This window comes from Zootoca vivipara, chromosome 8 (assembly GCF_965207765.1).
Source record: "Zootoca vivipara chromosome 8, rZooViv2.hap1.1, whole genome shotgun sequence".
Lineage (NCBI taxonomy): Eukaryota > Metazoa > Chordata > Lepidosauria > Squamata > Lacertidae > Zootoca > Zootoca vivipara.
Window position 1 is genome coordinate 81,992,847 of NC_142591.1, and position 18,336 is coordinate 82,011,182.

Below are 18,336 nucleotides of genomic sequence, written 5' to 3' on the forward strand. Positions count from 1 at the left end.
ATGGCAACATCCCCCTGCTTTATCAGCCCCAGTGGCACAGCCAGCAATAACCCTGCTATTGCCAGCTCCCAGGCACCCCCTTGGCAGTTCATGCTGCTCACAATCACTGTTTTATGAACACAACGAAGGGGAGGAAAGAGAACCCAGACAACACAGCATGCAAGAGATACCTGCCATCATTCCTGACTGTGCCACTGGGTCCAATAGAGTGAATGGAGGGGGTGTTGTGGCAACCTCTAGCAATATATGTGTAGCTGAAGCAAATCTGTGTGAAAGGGGCATATTTCTGCTATCATGAGTTCATCAGAACCCTGTCAGGCAGTCCCAACTAGAACAGTTCCACTACACACTGTGACAGTGTTTCTGAAGGCTCCCCTAGTGCATTTGGGGATCTTCCTCCCCCCCCCAAAAGCTCTTGGTCAATCCAATGGGTAGATCACTGCCAGGTTGTTGTTTTTTTAGTGTGAGTAGAGCGCAGTCTCTTGGGAGTTGGACATGCTTGTTCTACAACAATCTTAACTCTGAAGGACTGCTTGCCATCTGTATACAATACAGAGGTACATGGACCTGTCATACGACTTTCTATAAGGCAGCTGCCTTGTTTTAAGGCTGTACAAACCACAGGAAAATTAAATATACTGTATTCCTTCTGCTCAAAGAAAACTTGCATATTACGGAGTCAGCCAAGCTAAAGCTTTCCATATAAAAATTTATTTATTCCATATAAAAATTTATTTATACACAGAAAACTAGATGTCAGTGAGAGGAGTTCTAGCCTAGGCTTCTCCCTAATCTGCTAGTTTCCCATGGTGTTCTCAATACACATCCCTGCAGCCTGAAGCAATACAGTGTGGCAACAATTTTATTGCCTCCTCTGTTGTATGTGTGAACTAGGCCTAAAATGTCTTAAATTATTCAAGCTTTGTTTTAGCTTCACAGAGAGAAGACGCCAAATAAATCTAAGTGGATCGATCAACAGGAAAATGCTGCATTCAGATGTCATATTATGTCAACAAGAGCATTCATTGCAACAGCCATTTTTGTTTCTATAAACCAGGGGTGGAAAGCCTGTGGCCTGTGGCTCTCTAGATGTTGCTGAGAATACAACTCCCATCATTCCTGACCACTGGTCATGCTGGCTGGGGCTATTTGGGGCTGAGAGCTCAATAACATCTGAAAGCCACATGTTCATCCCCTCTGCTATAAACAAACAATTATTATATCAGACACGTGTTCAAACTAGCATTTGCCATCCAGAAAAGAATATGGATTGGATTCAAACTAAGTTTAGATAAACTTCAGTCCTAATGAAGTGGGACAGATTAGCCATGACATAACTGAAGTCACTTGAATTCAATAGAGTAAGTGGTTGGATCTAGAATTAGTTCCAAAGATGGTACTCAAACTACATAAATACATCAAAAAATTAAATATCTATTCTAACTACATGGAACAGCTTGCTTTTTAGAAAAATATTGAGGCTAGCAATTCGTTTTCCCACCCTTTGCAAGATTTTAAGAGAGAAATAGATAGTGTTTTAGTAATCTCTTTGTCTTTGTTAGACCGGGTAGCACAAAAACAAGCTGTTGGGATTAGCCTCCATGAATTAATCAAAAAGTGGAAACATCCAAAGCCTGGGAGAAGCTTGTACACATCTCCCCACATGCAATCAGGAGCCAGAAGTGACAAGTGACATTAAAAGAAGCCCAGGTGAGCAAATCCCACCCTGTGTAGGACTCCAACATCTGGCTGCTTTCATTTCATCCAAGACCTGCCATGGCCCAGAGACTGGAACAGCAGAGTGGCAGCTGGAATAGCTGAGGACTGGACAGTGGACTGTATACACCTTTTACTCCCCCTTTACTGTGCCTCTTGCATCTGCTGCCAGAAGCTGCAAGAGAAATCAACAGCTGCCTGAGTAAGGAAGCCCAACACAGTGAGGAACTAACCTGATGACTGAGCTACTGTATATTAAATACATTGAAAGCTGCCTTCACAACTTTGTTAAAGACTGTGGTACCGTATAAATATATCTATGCACATGGAAATGGATCTATCTATCTACAGTATCTTACAACTTTGTATATTATGCAGCTTTTTATATTATACAAAGTAATACCGAAAACCCAATTAATCTAAAGCAGGCATAGGCAAACCCGGCCCTCCAGATGTTTTGGGACTACAACTCCCATCATCCCTGACCACTGGTCCTGTTAATTAGGGATCATGGGAGTTGTAGGCCAAATCACCTGGAGGGCCGCAGTTTAAGAATGCTTGATCTACAGCTTTAAAACCTGACCTTCGTTTTTTCATGATATGAATGCAGCAGACCCAGAAGTGTTTACTTCTGGGTTTCACCGTGCGCGCATGCACAGAAGCATTCTGTGCACTTCATGCATGCGCATAAGTGCTCTATCGCGCTTTCGCGCATGGGCGAAAGCGCCGCTCGGGTTGCGGACTTTTCTGGGTGCGAATGGCACCCGTGAACGGATCAGGTCCACAACCCGAGGTACCACTGTATCTTTAGGTGCCAGGCTTAAACATTCCTCTTCTCCCAGGCTTCTGCCAAATTAAACAATCTATGGCCTGTGTGTGTAGGGGTTATTGTTTTTCTTTGTTACGATGGCGTGTATTTGTGTGTTGTTATATTGTAAACCACCCTGTGATCCTTGGAAGAAAGGTGGCATGGAAGTTTAATTAAGAATAAGAATAATTTCCACTCAGCCCTGAGTGCTCACTGGAAGGACAGATCCTGAAGCTGAGGCTCCAATACTTTGGCCACCTCATGAAAAGAGAAGACTCCATGGAAAAGACCCTGATGTTGGGAAAGATTGAGGGCACAAGGAGAAGGGGAGGACAGAGGATGAGATGGTTGGACAGTGTTCTCGAAGCTACTAACATGAGTTTGACCAAGCTGTGGGAGGCAGTGGAAGACAGGAGTGCCTGGCGTGCTATGGTCCATGGGGTCACGAAGAGTCAGACACGACCAAACAACAAAGCTAGGAGTAGGGAACGCCTGTGGACCGGATCTGACCCACAGCCTAATCTGATTCAGCTCGCTGCCTCAGGAGGGCACCTGTGAGTGGTTCATTGCTTTTTATGCAGAGCAGTGGGGCGGCTACATGTTCCATTGGCTGGCACTAGCTGGAGGGAGGGAGGAACAGAAGGGAACAAGGGAGATGTTCTTTGTTTTTTTTACCAGAACAGCTGGCTCCTCTTCTTGGGTGACACTTGCTTAAGGGAGGAAAGGAAAATCAAAGGGACAAGCAAGTGTCATAGGAGCAAAGCAGAAAACTTCCTTCACTTTAAGGCACCCAAGGGAAACTGAGGTGAAGTGTAACTTTTTGCCACACTTTAGGAGACACTGGAACCTGACTCTCAACTCATGCAACTATCACTACACATCAATGGGTTGAGGGAATGGAAGGAAAGAGAATTGAGGGGGGGGGGGGCTATCCATCCATATGTGGCTCCACTTCCATCCACTGGAGTGTGGAGCTATCATACAGTGGTGCAGCACACAGTTTATACCCAAAAGGTCCCAAGCTCAATGCATAGCATCTCTGTGTAGGAGTCCTGTCTGAAATCCTGTAGAGCCACTGCCAGTCAATTTTGACAGCGTTGAGCTAGGACAGGCATCCCCAAACTTCGGCCCTCCAGATGTTTTGGACTACAATTCCCATCTTCCCCGACCACTGGCCCTATTAGCTAGGGATCATGGGAGTTGTAGACCAAAACATCTGGAGGGCCTCAGTTTGGGGATGCCTGAGCTAGGAACATCACTGGTCCAACATGGTGTAAGGTAAGGAATAAGGTGGCATCCTATGCTACATTGTCAGTGCCTGCCCTGCCCAATATTGGCTTCAACTCCTTCCCCTCACTGAATCTTCCCACAGCTCAAGGACCCTTCTAAGTAAAAAAAAAAAAGTTACCCATCCCTGACCTAAGACACCGGCCTAAATAATTATTTGAACCAAGACTATGTACTGATGGAGAAAATTTAGGGGGAAATGCTGGGAGATATTTCTTTCATGTGATTTGGGTGTACTGCATTGTTTTAATGTGGCACAAAAAGCTATTAGTTCTCTCCAACTATAATTCAGGCAACACAAAGAAGTAAAAAGTGCACTTTTTAAACAGTACATACATGTACTCTCAGCATGTAAACTACTGAAAACCATTTCTCAGATTTCTTTTAAATCTTTACAGAAGAAAAAATATGACACACACCATTTCAAGCATCTACAGCATGTGCATAAATTAAGCTTATTTCAAAATTAATTTTTTTAATTAAACAAAACCAAGAACACACAACTAAACACACCCTTATATTCAAACCCTAATATTCTTAAGAGGGTCTCTTCTCCAATCTACAGAGAGTAGTGGGGAGGCAGAAAAGGGTCCTCTTTTCCTTCCACTCTGCAGTTTTAATCTGAAATCTTAGGTGCAGTACTGCACCCTGGGCTCAGGAACTGCTCGTGCTAATGAAATTCCCTGTCGCAAAATGTACCTAGAGCAATGGGTGTTTTGAACATTGGGTACAATACACCCTACCCCCCAACACACACACAATGGAGGCAGGGAGCTGGATGTTTTTAAATCAGCAATGCTGGAGGTATGCGGCTAAGAACTGCTGCCAGAAAAGAAAAGTAGTTTCTCATGTTTGCCACCTATTTTTAAAGGGCAAGATAAGTGTTTAACTTTGCATGATGGACTGGTAGGTGCTACGGAAACATGCTCAGCCTCTGCAGAATGTTCTAAGAAGCAAAGCAACTTCTACAATTTTCACAAAAAAGCACACACATTTCAGGAGGGGAGACACACTCCTCATTAGAAATAGTGCCAACAGCATCCAAGGAGTGTCCACAGAATTATAGACTTGGCACAGCTAGCACGCACCCTGAACTGACTAATAGCTATGTTTTCCTAGCAACAAGCATCAGGTCTGAGAGCAGAGGAAAACGCAACTTCCTCACAAGAGAAGCAGTTATTAGAAGGGAAATATCTGATCTGATCTGATGCAATACAACTTATTGTACTTTTAACATGCTACCTGTCTGGAAACGCCAGGTAACATGCCTTAAGTGAGATACCCAGGAACATCTCAAATACAGTGGTACCTCGGTTTAAGAACAGCCCTGTTTACAAATTATTCGGTTTAAGAACTCCGCAAAACCAGAAGTAGTGTCCCAGTTTGCGAACTCTACCTCGGTCTAAGAACAGAAGCCAAACGGTGGAAGGGCACCAGCAGCAGGAGGCCTCATTAGGGAAAGCGCACCTCGGTTTAAGAATGGTTTTGGTTTAAGAACGGACTTCCGGAACGGATTAAGTTTGTAAACCAAGGTACTGTACCACTGTATGCTGATTCAACAAGGAGAGTAAGAAAACAAAAAGCAATTTTAGACCGGATAAACTCTGTGAAACCCTAGCTAGTAATATATTTAAAGGGCCACCAGAGATGTGAAACTGTTTAAATTGCTAATTTTTTACTATATGGAGTATATAAAAACAAGAAAACAACTGAACAGCAACTGAGCTCAGTACCCTTCATTGATCCAACACATCATGTGAGGTCAACCTGTAGCAAAGGGAGCTAGTTTGTTGCAAACATAGCCAGGAGCAGCACATCTTCAGACTCCCGAGCTGTTTGTCTTTATGCTTGCTTTCTGTTCAGTACAAAAGGCATGGATGCAACATGCACACTGTTGTGGCACTATTTTTTGGACCAGACTTGTGGCACACTTCCCAGACAAGTTTACCAGCTCTTCCATCATAGCTGCCAAGTTATCCCTTATTTTAAGGGATTTTCCCTTATGCTGAATAGGCTTCCTCGCGAGAAAAGGGAAAACTTGGCAGCTATGACTTCCATACATTCTTATTTTGGCCAGTTGTTTCAAGAAGACAAACATTTGGTACAGAAGGAATAAATAAAATCCCTAATTTCACCTTTTCAACTTTGATGCTGGATTGCCTGTGTACAACATAATGTAACTTGCACAACACATACAAATTATACAGTATAGTAATTACAGTGCCCATCAGTACGCAGGGGTATTTCCAGTTCAGTCCAGCAGTGAAAATGTTCTCAATCATAGAATCATAGAGTTGGAAGAGACCACAAGGGCCATCTAGTCCAACCCCCTGCCAAGCAGGAAACACCATCAAAGCGTTCTTGACTTATGCCTGTCAAGCCTCTGCTTAAAGACCTCCAAAGAAGGGAGACTCCACCACACTCCTTGGCAGCAAATTCCACTGCCGAACAGCTCTTACTGTCAGGAAGTTCTTCCTAATGTTTAGGTGGAATCTTCTTTCTTGTAGTTTGAATCCATTGCTCCGTGTCCGCTTCTCTGGAGCAGCAGAAAACAACCTTTCTCCCTCCTCTATATGACATCCTTTTATATATTTGAACGTGGCTATCATATCACCCCTTAACCTTCACTTCTCCAAGCTAAACATACCCAGCTCCCTAAGCCGTTCCTCATAAGGCATCGTTTCCAGGCCTTTGACCATTTTGATTGCCTTCTTCTGGACTGGATATCAGTCAAAGGCCTTGCTGAAATCAAGATAGGCTGCATCCACAGTGTTCCCTTTATCTGAGGGTTGCACTGCAGCCCCATTTTTTGAGAAGGGGCACATAAACTGTTAGGTCACTCTGACAACCAAAAATGGACCCCTAACATAAGGGGGGTATCTTCCTCCCTATTCTGGCAGGTTCTGGGTCCAGAAGGGATAAATAACTAAAGGGGGCTCCTGTGTGTGTGTGTGTGTGTGTGTTGTATCGCTGCCTCCTTTGTGTTTTGGCAGTGGCTGCCCTCGCTGTGTTGTGGTTGCCTTTCTCTGTTGTAGGGGGGACCCCGGCCGGTTTGCAGTTTTGGCATTGCCAAAAAGATGGGGTGGGTGATGGGGCAGCGAGGGTCTAGGTAGGGGAGATGATGGCAGGAGTTTCTTTGCCTGGCTGGGTATGAAAAGAGTTCAATCTACTACTAGTGTTATGCTCCATTAGCTGCCATCCAAGAGGCCCGCTGGTGCTAAAACAGAACCAGCATAGACTCATTTTTATTTTTGTATGTGTATGCAGCATCAGATATATATAATGCCCACATTTTATTGGGCTAATAAAATGCCTGGGGTCCCTTGCAAGTCTACGATTCTATGATTCTATTTATACATATACTGTATATATAAGAAGCATAAGAAGAGCCTTGCTGGATCAGGTTGGTGGCTCATCTAGTCCAGCATCCTGTTCTCACAATGACCAAGAAGATACTGTACTTGTGGGAATATGTGTGTGTGTGTGTGTGTGTGTATCACTATATACATTGTAAATGTATCTTTTTGTGTATGTGCGCGCACACACACACACACACACACACACAGAAAGAGAGAGAGAGAGAGACTGACTGTTAAAGGTGTGTGTGCAAATGCATATATGCATTTGGGTTAGTGTGATGTGCTAGGGAGACACAGGTTCAAATCCCCACTCAGGCATGCAGCTGACCAACCTTGGGCCATTCTTCCTTGCTTACAGATATTTATGCATTATATTTATATCCTGCCTTTCCTTCAAGCACCCAAGGTGATGTACCTGGCTCTTCAGCTCCACATTTTATCTTTACCTCTGTTTTGTAAACCCACCCCCTTCGCGCAGCCAGGGGCCCTGATGTTTCGCGGCCACCCAACACGCCCCCCCCCACCAGGGGGTCTCTCAGGCTGCGCTGTCGCGACAAGGCTGCCCACCCCTCTCCCGCAACTCGGCCTCGCAAACCAGTCTATGGGGGAGGGGTTGTGCGTGCTTGTGTGTTTTTCACTTTAAAAAATCAATTGCGGGAAAAACGGGGGGGGGCAAACTGCAAGTCTGTGTGCAAGTGGTTTTTATTACCTTTTTTTTAAGGGGCCTCAGGAAGCGCAGCGCCTCCTTCGCCCCCTTTCCCCCCCCCACTCCACAGCTGAGGTAAAAAAAGCGGGCAAGAGGAGCCTTTAAAAAAAAAACTCTTCTGCCTCGACCCGCCGCAACCGACACCCTCCCGCTGGCGCCCTCCTCCTCTTTCCGGGTCTCGCCCAGGCAGCTGGCGGAGGAGGAGGAGAGCCGGCAGCGAGGGAGGGAGGCCGGGCGGCTGAGGCAAGACCGCCGCCGGCGGCGGCCGCGCTGAGGGAAACGTACCGAGCGCCCCCTCACAGAGCCCGGCCGCGAGAGAGAGGGAGCGCGCGCACCTCCCTCCCTCCCTCCCTCCCCCTCCCTCCCGAGAGACCGTTGGCGGCGCCTCGTGCGGCTCCTTCGCTGCTGCCTTCTCCTCTCTCTTTCTCCTCACAAACCCGGTTCCCGCCTTAGCGCTGCCCACCCATTTAATTTGGGGGGGGTGCCGGGGGGGGGAGAAGCGCGGCATTTCTCTCCGATCCCTCGTGGAACTGACGGGGTTTGGGGGATAGAAGCAGCAGCAGCAGCTCACTCACCGGGTCCCGCGGCGACGGGGGCCGCTCCCCCCGCCGTGTACATGGCGGCGGCCCTCGGGCGGGCGGCGTGGCGCCCTTTTCTTCTTCTTCTTCTATGAGGAGAGCGGCGGCGGCGGCGGCGGGCGGGGAGGGGGGAGGCGAGGCGGCAGGGAAAATAATAATAACAGTAATAATAATGGTGACGATAATGAAATAAAAATAAAGCCCGCCTTCTCCTCCTCCTCTTCTTCCTTCTCCTCCTCCTCCTCCCTCGTCGGCTGGAGCTCCGCTGCCGAGGCCCCCCCGCCAAACTCCGGCGCCAGGCACGATGATGGTTGCTTTGCTGAGGGCGGAGGGAGCCGAGCTGAGGCGAGGCGGGCAGGGCCCGGGAGGAGGAGCCGGCGGAGGCCGCGGCGGAGGGCGGAGCCGGCGGGGGCCGCGGACGAGGGGGGGGGAAGGAGGAGGCCGCGGCGGTGAAGCCAGACGCTCCGCCCCGTCAGGCGCCGGCCCTCCTCCGCTCCCGGCTTTCGTTTCCTCCCCTCACGCAGCGGCGGTGGCGGCCCCGTTGCCTCAAATGCCCCCGTCGCACCGTGTGCCCCGCCGCCTCACGTAGCACTTTTTAACTTAAAAAACAACACCACACACAAGCCAAAATCTTTTTTTTTCCAAGAAGAACAGGCGCTGGAATGTTTTTGAAGCGAGAAACAAGAAGAGTGTATGAGAGGAGGGGGTTTTTTGTGTGTGCGCGCGCGTACTTTTTAAAATCACCTCACGCTATATACATTACAGTTTCGGGTTCGACAAAGACGGTCAAAAAGCCCCACAGAGGCTCCAGCTCAATGGTTCTCAAACTTCCCCACCCCCCTCTGGGCTACCACGCTTTCGGAATAAAAATGTGCTCGCGCCACGGCAATTTTTATCATTGACAAGAAAGTAAAACGGAAAGGAGCGACACACAGCAATGCTTGATATAGGACATAAAACACCACTGCTTTGTAATAGGACCACGAGATATCCAGAAAATATAAAACGATGCGGCTACTTAAGAGCATTCCCAAAATATAATATTGATTGTCCTTGAACCTTCCCGCCACACAAACAGCACCCCTTAGACAACCAACTGGAACTCGAGTCTCTTTCTTGAGGGTGGGGAGAGATCCTAAATGGCAACAGTTCAGCAATGTCACATCCAGAAAGCCACTGTATAGTAAGCTAGTTTTCAGACATTACACAAGCTCTTGCTGGAAGTTAAAGAAACGAAGATGTTGAAGAGAAAAAAAGTTGTTGCTGGTGATAAATGTCAAATGATGGTGATGATGGGTGATATTTGAAGGCTGATATTACAATCCAATCCAACTATGCCCATTTACAAAATACTATTTTGGGGCACCTGTTTCTGAGTCTTTTCAGTGGTATTGTCCTCTATTAAAGAATGTCTTCACCCCAAGAAGATCATCTCATACCTATGTTACTGTCTCTTTCCACCAAGTGAACTCTTTGTAATGTTGGGTTATTCCTAACAATTGGTCTTTGTGTTCTGGCGCGATTCTGACCTCTCTGCCAGAATAGAGTGGGACTGTTACTTCTCTTGATCTGAACATTATACTTCTGTTGATGCATTAGCTTTTTTGCGGCTGCATCACACTGTTGACTCATGTTAAGCTTTAAGCTTTATTTATTCCTGCCTAAGTGCAGGACCTTACATTTGTCCCTATTGAAATTAATATTGTTAGCTTGGGCCCAATTCTCCAATCTGTTAAAGTCATTTTGTATTCTGATTCTGTCTTCTGTGCCATTAGGTACCTTTCCCAGTTTGGTGTCATCTGCAAATTTGATAATCATTCCCTCGATTCCTTCATCCAAGTCATTTACAAAGATGTTGAACAACCCAGGACAGAACCCTGCAGCACCCCACTTGTCACTTTCCCCCCAGGATGATAAGAAACCAATAATGAATATTCTTTAGGTTTGGTCAGTTAACCAGCTACAAATCCACCTAACAGTTTACCTCATTCAACCCACATTTTATCATTCTCAGAATTTCTAGAAACTATGCCCAAATAAATGCAAAATATCTCTAGTGCCCATACATAGGCACACACAGGGAAGCCAATGTGCTGGTGAGGTAAATGTGAGCTATTTTTAACAGAACCTAGGACAATTATGTTTTCTGCCTTATTTGCAGTATGTATAACAAACATTGTAAGCTGCCTTGTACTGAATCAGATCATTAGTCTGTCGATCTCAGTATTGCCTCTTCTGTCAGCTGCTCTACTTGAAAATGCTAGTGGAGACTGAACCCAGGACCTTTTGCATGCCACTTCTGAGGCTGGGGCAACAAGGTTGTGGCATAATGAGGCTGTCACTATACCTACTAGCCTCGAAGTGTTACTAAGGTCTAGAAGGCAGCATTGGGTCACGAAGAGTCGGACACGACTAAACGACTAAACAACAAGAAGGCAGCAAGTTGCTGTGACCTTTCAGAGACATTAAACTGCAAAGGTGCAAAGTTGACAACCCAGTCACAGCCCCCTAGTCTTGCTGGCTGGAGCTTCGGTTGCTGGCTTGGTGAGCACAGCAACTGCATTGAACCCAGGCCAGAAACCCGCACATGTGTGGGAGCAGTCTCAAAGCCCTAGCTGAAGAGAACCCAACAAGCCATGCTGTTTGGGCCCAGTTCCTTGACTGGAAGAGAGGCAGGCCAAGAGAACTTTGAAAGCAAGTGGAATGACTGAGGACACCTCCACCCAGCTGCCACCACTCCATCCTCCAGCCATGTCAGACATATCCTGTAATGAGGCATGGCTTGTGCGTTTTGTCTTAGGCCCTGTCTTTATTACACATTTAAAGCACTATGATACCACTTTAAACTGTCATGGCTTGCCTCCAATGAATCCTGGGAATTATAGTTTGTTATGGGTGATGAGAGTATTTGGGAACCCCTGATACCCTCAGAGAGATATACTGTACTCGACCCTAGGATCTGGGAAAACTTAATTTAAGTCCTAGCAGGGGAAATTCCCACAAAGAAGATATTGGGATGTGGGGTGGTCACATACCCAAATTATTCCCCTCCTTCCAATTAGCCCTCGAAAAATCAGATTTTTGTCGTCCCTCCCTCCTTGTCCCATTTTCCTTCCCCTTAGCCCAATGCTGGGCAGAGAATGATCTCTGAGCATTGGTGCGCTTTGCTAAGGTAGCCCTCTTAGCAGTGGCGCCAAAGGGTCAGTCAACTTTGCCTGTATTTCTGCCAGGCAGGAAAAAATGAAAGAGACAAAGGCTTGAGCGAAGCAGCAGTGATCGGGTTGGGGGGGGGGGCAGCGGTATATGTGGGGGGGCGGGGCGGGAGGGGGGTGGAGTTTGGCCGCTCTTGCTTACTTAAATGAACCCAGGACTTGAATGGGGCCCCTCTAAGAGTTTAAAAAACAGCTGCCCGCCCCCTTCCTCCTCCGCTATTGGCTGGCTCCCACGCCGCCTAGCAACGGAGCAACAACCGAGGCTTAAAGAGTTTCCAGCCTCATGTGACATGCGCACAAGGCGTTTGAGAGGTAGCGGCGGGGTTCGGAGCGGTTCACGGAACAGCCTCTCTCCTTCGACTTCCGGTAGTCATCTTTGTTGCTGGAAGCGGCTCCGCTTGCGTGGGTGACTCAAAGGAGGCACTGAGCAGGCGCTAAACAGGAACACACATTGGTTGGTTTGATGTTCCGATACTGTACTGTTCTTCCAAGCAAGAAAGGCGGCGGCGTGGATAGTAGTTCGGGGATTCCCCCCCATCGCCTCCTTGACATCATCAGCAAAGCGTCAGAGTAATTCAGGGACTCTCCTTAGGCCGGCTAAATGAAGTGATAACAAGGCTTTCAATGTTGGGGGCATCTTATTACTATTTATTAAATTTACACACCGCCCTTCATCCGAATATCTCAGGGTGGTCCACAGCACAAAAATACAGAATAAAATAGTACATAATAAAAAGCATAAAGGTAAAGGGACCCTTGACCTTTAGGTCCAGTCGCGGACGACTCTGGAGTTGCAGCGCTCATCTCGCTTTACTGGCCAAGGGAGCCGACGTACAGCTTCCGGGTCATGTGGCCAGCATAACTACGGATAAGCCGCTTCTAGCGAATCTAGAGCATAGCACGGAAACGCTGTTTACCTTCCAGCTGTAGCGGTACCTATCTACTTGCACTTTGCCGTGCTTTCGAACTGCTAGGTGGGCAGGGGCAGGGACCGAAAAACGGGAGCTCACCCCGTCGTGGGGATTCGAACCCCCGATCGGCAAGGCCAAAGAGGCTCAGTGGTTTACCACAGCGCCACCAGAGACATGCTAAAAAGCACACTCCTCCAATATTCCTGGGAGCCGCGGTTCACACATCACAGAGCTACAATTCCCAGTAACTTTTTATAAATAAGGGTTCTCAGGATTTTTCCTGGCAAGGGCGGGTGGAACATCTGGAAGGCTGCAGACTCGCCTTCCCTCGTATAATTGTTTTCTGGCGCCTACATTTGCCCCAGGATTTTAATATGGCTTCCAGTATGTAACAAGAATCTCTCTTTTCAGAACGTGGGATGGGTTACTCTACTATTTTCTGACGCCTAGACATTACCCATGGAGCCTCTTGGCCCCAGATGGCGTCGACACAAGGAAGCAACAACCGCTTCGCTGATTGGCGTTCGCCCTCTTCGACTCCTCGCGTCCTCCGCCAATCGAGGAGTATCCGTCGCCACGATTGGTCTTTGTGTTCTCGCGCGAATCTGACCTCCCCCTTCCGCCCCGCCGCAACGCGATTGGCTCTTCGTCCGCCACGCTCTCCGCTATTGGCCACAGTATCCCACCGCGAGCGAGCCGGGATTGGCTGGGGCAGTCTTTATAAGCTCCGTCGGCCGCGAGAGGCCTTCCCTTTTTCCAAGCTCCCTCAGCGAGGCGCGCAAGGTGCTGTGTCCTTCGGTAGAAGCTAAGGCCGATTTCCCAGCCGGCGACTAGCACCGCGCACCGACCCCCGACTACCCGCCATGGCCTCCGTCTCCGAGCTCGCCTGCATCTACTCCGCCCTCATTCTGCACGACGACGAAGTCACCGTCACGGTGAGGGAAAGGGGGAGGCCGCGCGCGGAGAGGCTCAGGGCGCATGCGCCGGAACATCGTGGCACGTGGAGGGAAAACGGCCACTCGGGAAGAGGGGCTAAAGGGGCAGAAGAGAGAGCAGGCCTGGCCCAACCACGCTGGTTCAAGTGTCCCTTCTGACTGGCCACTTGTTTGACTAAGTTCATCCACCAAAGTCCGCTGCTAGTTTTATTTACTTGATCCGTATGTTGCCTTTCGATTAACAGCATAAAACCACAATGCGCACAGTCAAAACAATGCCCCCCAAAAAATCAATAAAATTTAAAATTGGATAGGATGTTAGGCAAAGGCCTGGTGGAAAACGAACGTTTTCTCTTGGCGCCTAAAATTGCTGATCTCCCTGGGGGAGAGCATTTCGTAACTCCGTGCGAAAATGTCACCACCGATGTTCCCCCTGGGGAGAGCAAGGGTGGCCCAGCGAGGCCGCCATGTTGAGGTTATATCCTGCCCTCGCCAGAAAAGAGAAGCAAAGGAGTAGGAAGCTTCTACACCTGGTGGCCTCTCCTTCCTTGGAGGTTTTTAAGCAGCGGTTGGGGGCCATAGGTCGGGGGTTCCTTAGCTGCGATTTCTGCAACACTGGAGGTTGGAGTCTATGACCCTTGGGATAGCTTTCAATGCTACAGTTCTGTGATTCCTCTTCACCCCTTACCCCATGTAGTGACAGCCACAAACAGCTCTGACTTAAGAAGGGGGATTAGGCAAATTGGTGGGAAGCTGGGCTAGCAATGGCTACTAGGCACAGTGGCTGTGTTATTCCTCCTCTTTGGGGAAGTAGTATGCTTCTGAATACCAACTGATAGGAGTTGCAGGTGGAGAGAGCACTGTTGCCCTGCGTGTTCTTGCAGGCACCCGGCTGGCTGTCATGAGGACAGGATGATGGACTAGACGGGTCTTTGGCCTCATCCAGAAGGGCTCTTCTGACCTTAGGATGCTGGCTGCTTATAGCAGTTTAGCTTTCACCCTGTGTTTTGCTTGATTCCACACAACTGCAGAATAGGGGCAGTCCGTCAAGGATGATGCAGGTTGGATCTTCACATCATGTGAAGGGCAGTAAATTGGCTACCTATCTCAAAGCTAGGAGACTATCAGAAGGTGGGTGGGGAGGAATATCATTTTAGGATCTATAAATGTAATGTTTAGGCCCTTCAGCCTACGCTGTCTTTTAAGGCAGTCTGCACCAACCTGGAGCCCTTCAGATGTTTCAGACTACATCTTCCTGTCAGCTACATGCAGCATGTACTGGATATGGATGGTGCGGTATAAGGTGTATGCAGAGGATCTCCAAGCTCAGCATGTAGAAATGGGAAAATAAACACGCTGTTTCTCTTAAACAGGGTGGTAAGGCTCAATTAGGAAACTAATTTTAACAACCCTACCAGTGTCAGGGTGATTCCTTTAGCAGCATTGTATGTCTTGGTTAAGAGTGGTTAAGAGCGGTAGACTCCTAATCTGGGGAACTGGGTTCGCGTCTCCGCTCCTCCACATGCAGCTGCTGGATGACCTTGGGATAGTCACACTTCTTTGAAATCTCTCAGCCCCACTCACCTCACAGAGTGTTTGTTGTGGGGGGGGGGGGAGGGAAAGGAGATTGTTAGTCGCTCCGAGACTCCTTAGGGTAGTGATAAAGCAGGATATAAAATCCAAACTCCTCCTCCTAAATGACCCAAAGGTCTAACTCAGTAGCTTGTGTAGAGTCATCTGTCAAGCACATTTGACAAGATTTGTGCAATTAACTCTGTTCCATTGCCATCAACCCTACATTAACTTGAAGTAGGGCTTTACTTACTGTATGCAGATATATGCATACACAAATTGTTTTTAAGCCCACATACAGTGGTACCTCTACTTACGAATGGAGCTCCGTCCGCCATCTTGGATGTGGTTTAGATAGGATTTTTTCTACTTACGAATTTTTAGATAGGGTTGCTTCTACTTACGAATTTTTTCTCCCAATGCATTCCTATGGGATTCGACTTACAATTTTTTTTCGACTTACAAATGTGCGTTTGGAACGCATTAAATTCGCAAGTAGAGGTACCACTGTATTTGAATTACTCTGATACCAATGTACACATAAAACCCTGAATTGCATATCAACCCAAATGTATGGCTAGCTCAGCTTGAGAAGCTGGGTTTCACTTTTTTATTTTCTAGCTGAATCTGCTGATACTAGAAATCAGGATTCTGCTGGTATTAGAAATGACTCAAGTACTTTCTCAGTGTGGTATAGTGGTTAAGAGCGGTAGACTTGTAATCTGGTAAACCGGGTTCTATTCCCCGCTCCTCCACATGCAGCTGCTGGGTGGCCTTGGGCTAGTCACACTTCTTTGAAGTCTCTCAGCCCCACTCACCTCACAGGGTGTCTGTTGTGGGGGAGGAAGGGAAAGGAGAATGTTAGCCGCTTTGAGACTCCTTTGGGTAGTGATAAAGCGGGATATCAAATCCAAACCCTTCTTGCCACGAAAGTTACTAGCCTATACATATACATATATATTTACTAACCTAAGTTCAACCTAGCAATGAGGTTGTCATTCTCTGCCAGGAACCTGTGGGCTTCCACTTTCCTCCTTGGAATTTATACGCATATTAAGTGAACTCAAATAAGAAGGTAGGGAGTACTACAGACTATTTTGAAATGTTAATTTCAAATTATTCAGATAGGGGATGGCACAAATACTATGCACCAACTAATGCCTTCTGATTTGATGGTGGAGGCATATAAATGTGTTTGACTAGATTAACAGAGACAATTAGGGGACAAGCTAGACAAGAATTTCAAAAACAATGGGGAAAATGCAGAGAATACTTTACCAAACAGTGCCCCAAAATATACACCTGGACTTGTTTCAATTAATTTCTACAGAAGACTGCAGTTTTTAAAGTCATAATTAGGAAAAATGTAATAATCACATATAAACAGTATACAAGAAGTAAATGATGCCATTTACAAGATAAAGGAAGTCTTATTTTTATGTTATGTTTTCTTTGTGTAAGGGGATAGGAGTTTAATTTTGATAATTAAATTGTCAATGGTGGTGGGTTTGTATGTATGAGTAAGTGTGTTTGGGGGGTAGGGGTGGAGTATGATCTGTGACCTCATTTCTTTAATAATTTTCTTAACACTTTGTTTAGGAGGACAAAATCAATGCCCTAATCAAAGCAGCTGGAGTGAATGTTGAACCTTTCTGGCCTGGACTATTTGCAAAGGTAAGACTAATGAGGAACAAGTCACCCAGTAGAAATTTATGGACAGAATATATTCTAGTCTCCTCAGCCTGCTGCCTTTAGGATGTTGTTGGATAACAACTCCCATCATGCCTTACCAAGGGCCTTGCAGGCTGGGGCTGATGGAAATCCACTATCTAGAGGGCCATGTAGGATAAGTATCTACATTCGGTGCTTAGCTGGCAGATTTATGTATTCTGGGGACAGCAGTTCTGATTTTTCTACAACAACTCTTAGCACTTCAAGAGCAGTAACTGATTCTATGTTTGTGCTGTATGATGGGTGGTTGTCACTCACATTGATATGCTCCCGTTTTTAGTAGCTTGTTTATTCTCACTAGGCCTTGGCCAACATTGACATTGGAAGCCTCATCTGTAATGTAGGAGTTGGTGGTGGTGCTCCAGCGGCTTCAGCCCCTGCTGGTGGAGGGGCACCTGCTGGTGCTGCTGCTCCTGGTAAGTGCAATTATTTCCTTATTTAGGAGGTCCTTAGATCCATTTAGGACACGGGTGGAACCGTGGTCTAAACCACAGAGCCTAGGGCTTGCCGATCAGAAGGTTGGCAGTTTGACTCCCCGCAATGGGGTGAGCTCCTGTTGCTCCGCCCAGCTCCTGCCCACCTAGCAGTTTGAAAGCGCATCAAGTGCAAGTAGATAGATAGGTACCGCTCCGGCGGAAAGGTAAACGGTGTTTCTGTGTGCTGCTCTGGTTCACCAGAAGCACCTTAGTCATGCTGGCCACATGACCCGGAAGCTGTCTGTGGACAAACTCCAGCTTTCTCGGCCAGTAAAGCGAGATGAGCGCCACAACCCCAGAGTCGTCTGTGACTGGACCTAACGGTCGGGGGTCCCTTTACCCTTACCTAGATCCATTTAAGTGGGATGCAGTTTTTCCCACAAAGGGACTATCAAATAAGTCATGCTAGAGGCTGTCCTATAAATGTCTCTTTTTTCCCCTCTTTGTGGTGATAATCTGCACCTAACAAGTTTGGTCCTTGATATACCTCAGGGATCAAAAGGCAGTGCAAAGCGGTTCAGCATTATCTAAAACCAATGGAGGTGTCACACACTTCTGGTGAGGGTGTTCTACAGCTTCGGGTCTGCGACAGTGTCATCCAATGTGCATGCTAAAACAGCTTAATGGGTGTTAATAAGTTAAGGTGGATTGAGATTGCTGTATTCTAATCAATATTAATTTTGCAGCTGAGGAGAAGAAAGAGGAAGAAAAGAAAGAAGAGTCAGAAGAATCCGATGATGACATGGGCTTTGGTCTCTTTGACTAAGCAAACTTTTTGTACTCTTTGCTAATAAAGATACAAAAGCATGTAAATGGAATCTCGTTTGTTCTGGTAATACATGAGGTGTGTCTGCTAGATTTGGCCAATGGTCCTTCTTGGCCAGCATCCTGCACACCAGTGGCCAACCAGGTGCCTGTGGAAAGCCTGAAAGCTGCACATGAATGCAACAGACCTCTGCCCACCAGCAGTTACCAACAGGCGGCATTCAGAGGTGAAATGCCTCTGAGTGGCTCTTGGGAAACATTCATCTGTGAGCAACCATTA

At 47.2% G+C, this 18,336-nt stretch overlaps 2 protein-coding genes across 3 annotated transcripts in view; one reads left to right on the forward strand and one right to left on the reverse strand.

Moving 5' to 3' along the window:
- Nucleotides 1-8,820, reverse strand: part of AGO2 (argonaute RISC catalytic component 2) — a 34,897-nt gene extending 26,077 nt beyond the window's left edge. Inside the window, exon 1 of one of the 2 annotated variants that reach the window (XM_035125349.3) lies at nt 8,452-8,820. In XM_035125349.3, coding sequence (XP_034981240.1) covers nt 8,452-8,494 — 43 coding nt within the window. In that variant the 5' untranslated portion in view covers nt 8,495-8,820. The remainder of the gene's footprint in view (nt 1-8,451) is intronic. The other variant, XM_035125350.3, reaches the window with a different exon arrangement.
- Nucleotides 8,821-13,341: 4,521 nt separating this feature from the next.
- On the forward strand, nt 13,342-18,104 carry RPLP1 (ribosomal protein lateral stalk subunit P1). The gene is made up of 4 exons (XM_035125353.3): nt 13,342-13,512; nt 16,684-16,758; nt 17,117-17,231; nt 17,978-18,104. The coding sequence occupies exons 1-4, from the start codon at nt 13,441-13,443 to the stop codon at nt 18,055-18,057; spliced, it is 342 nt and encodes a 113-aa protein (XP_034981244.1). The 5' UTR covers nt 13,342-13,440; the 3' UTR covers nt 18,058-18,104.
- The last annotated feature ends 232 nt before the right edge of the window (nt 18,105-18,336 follow it).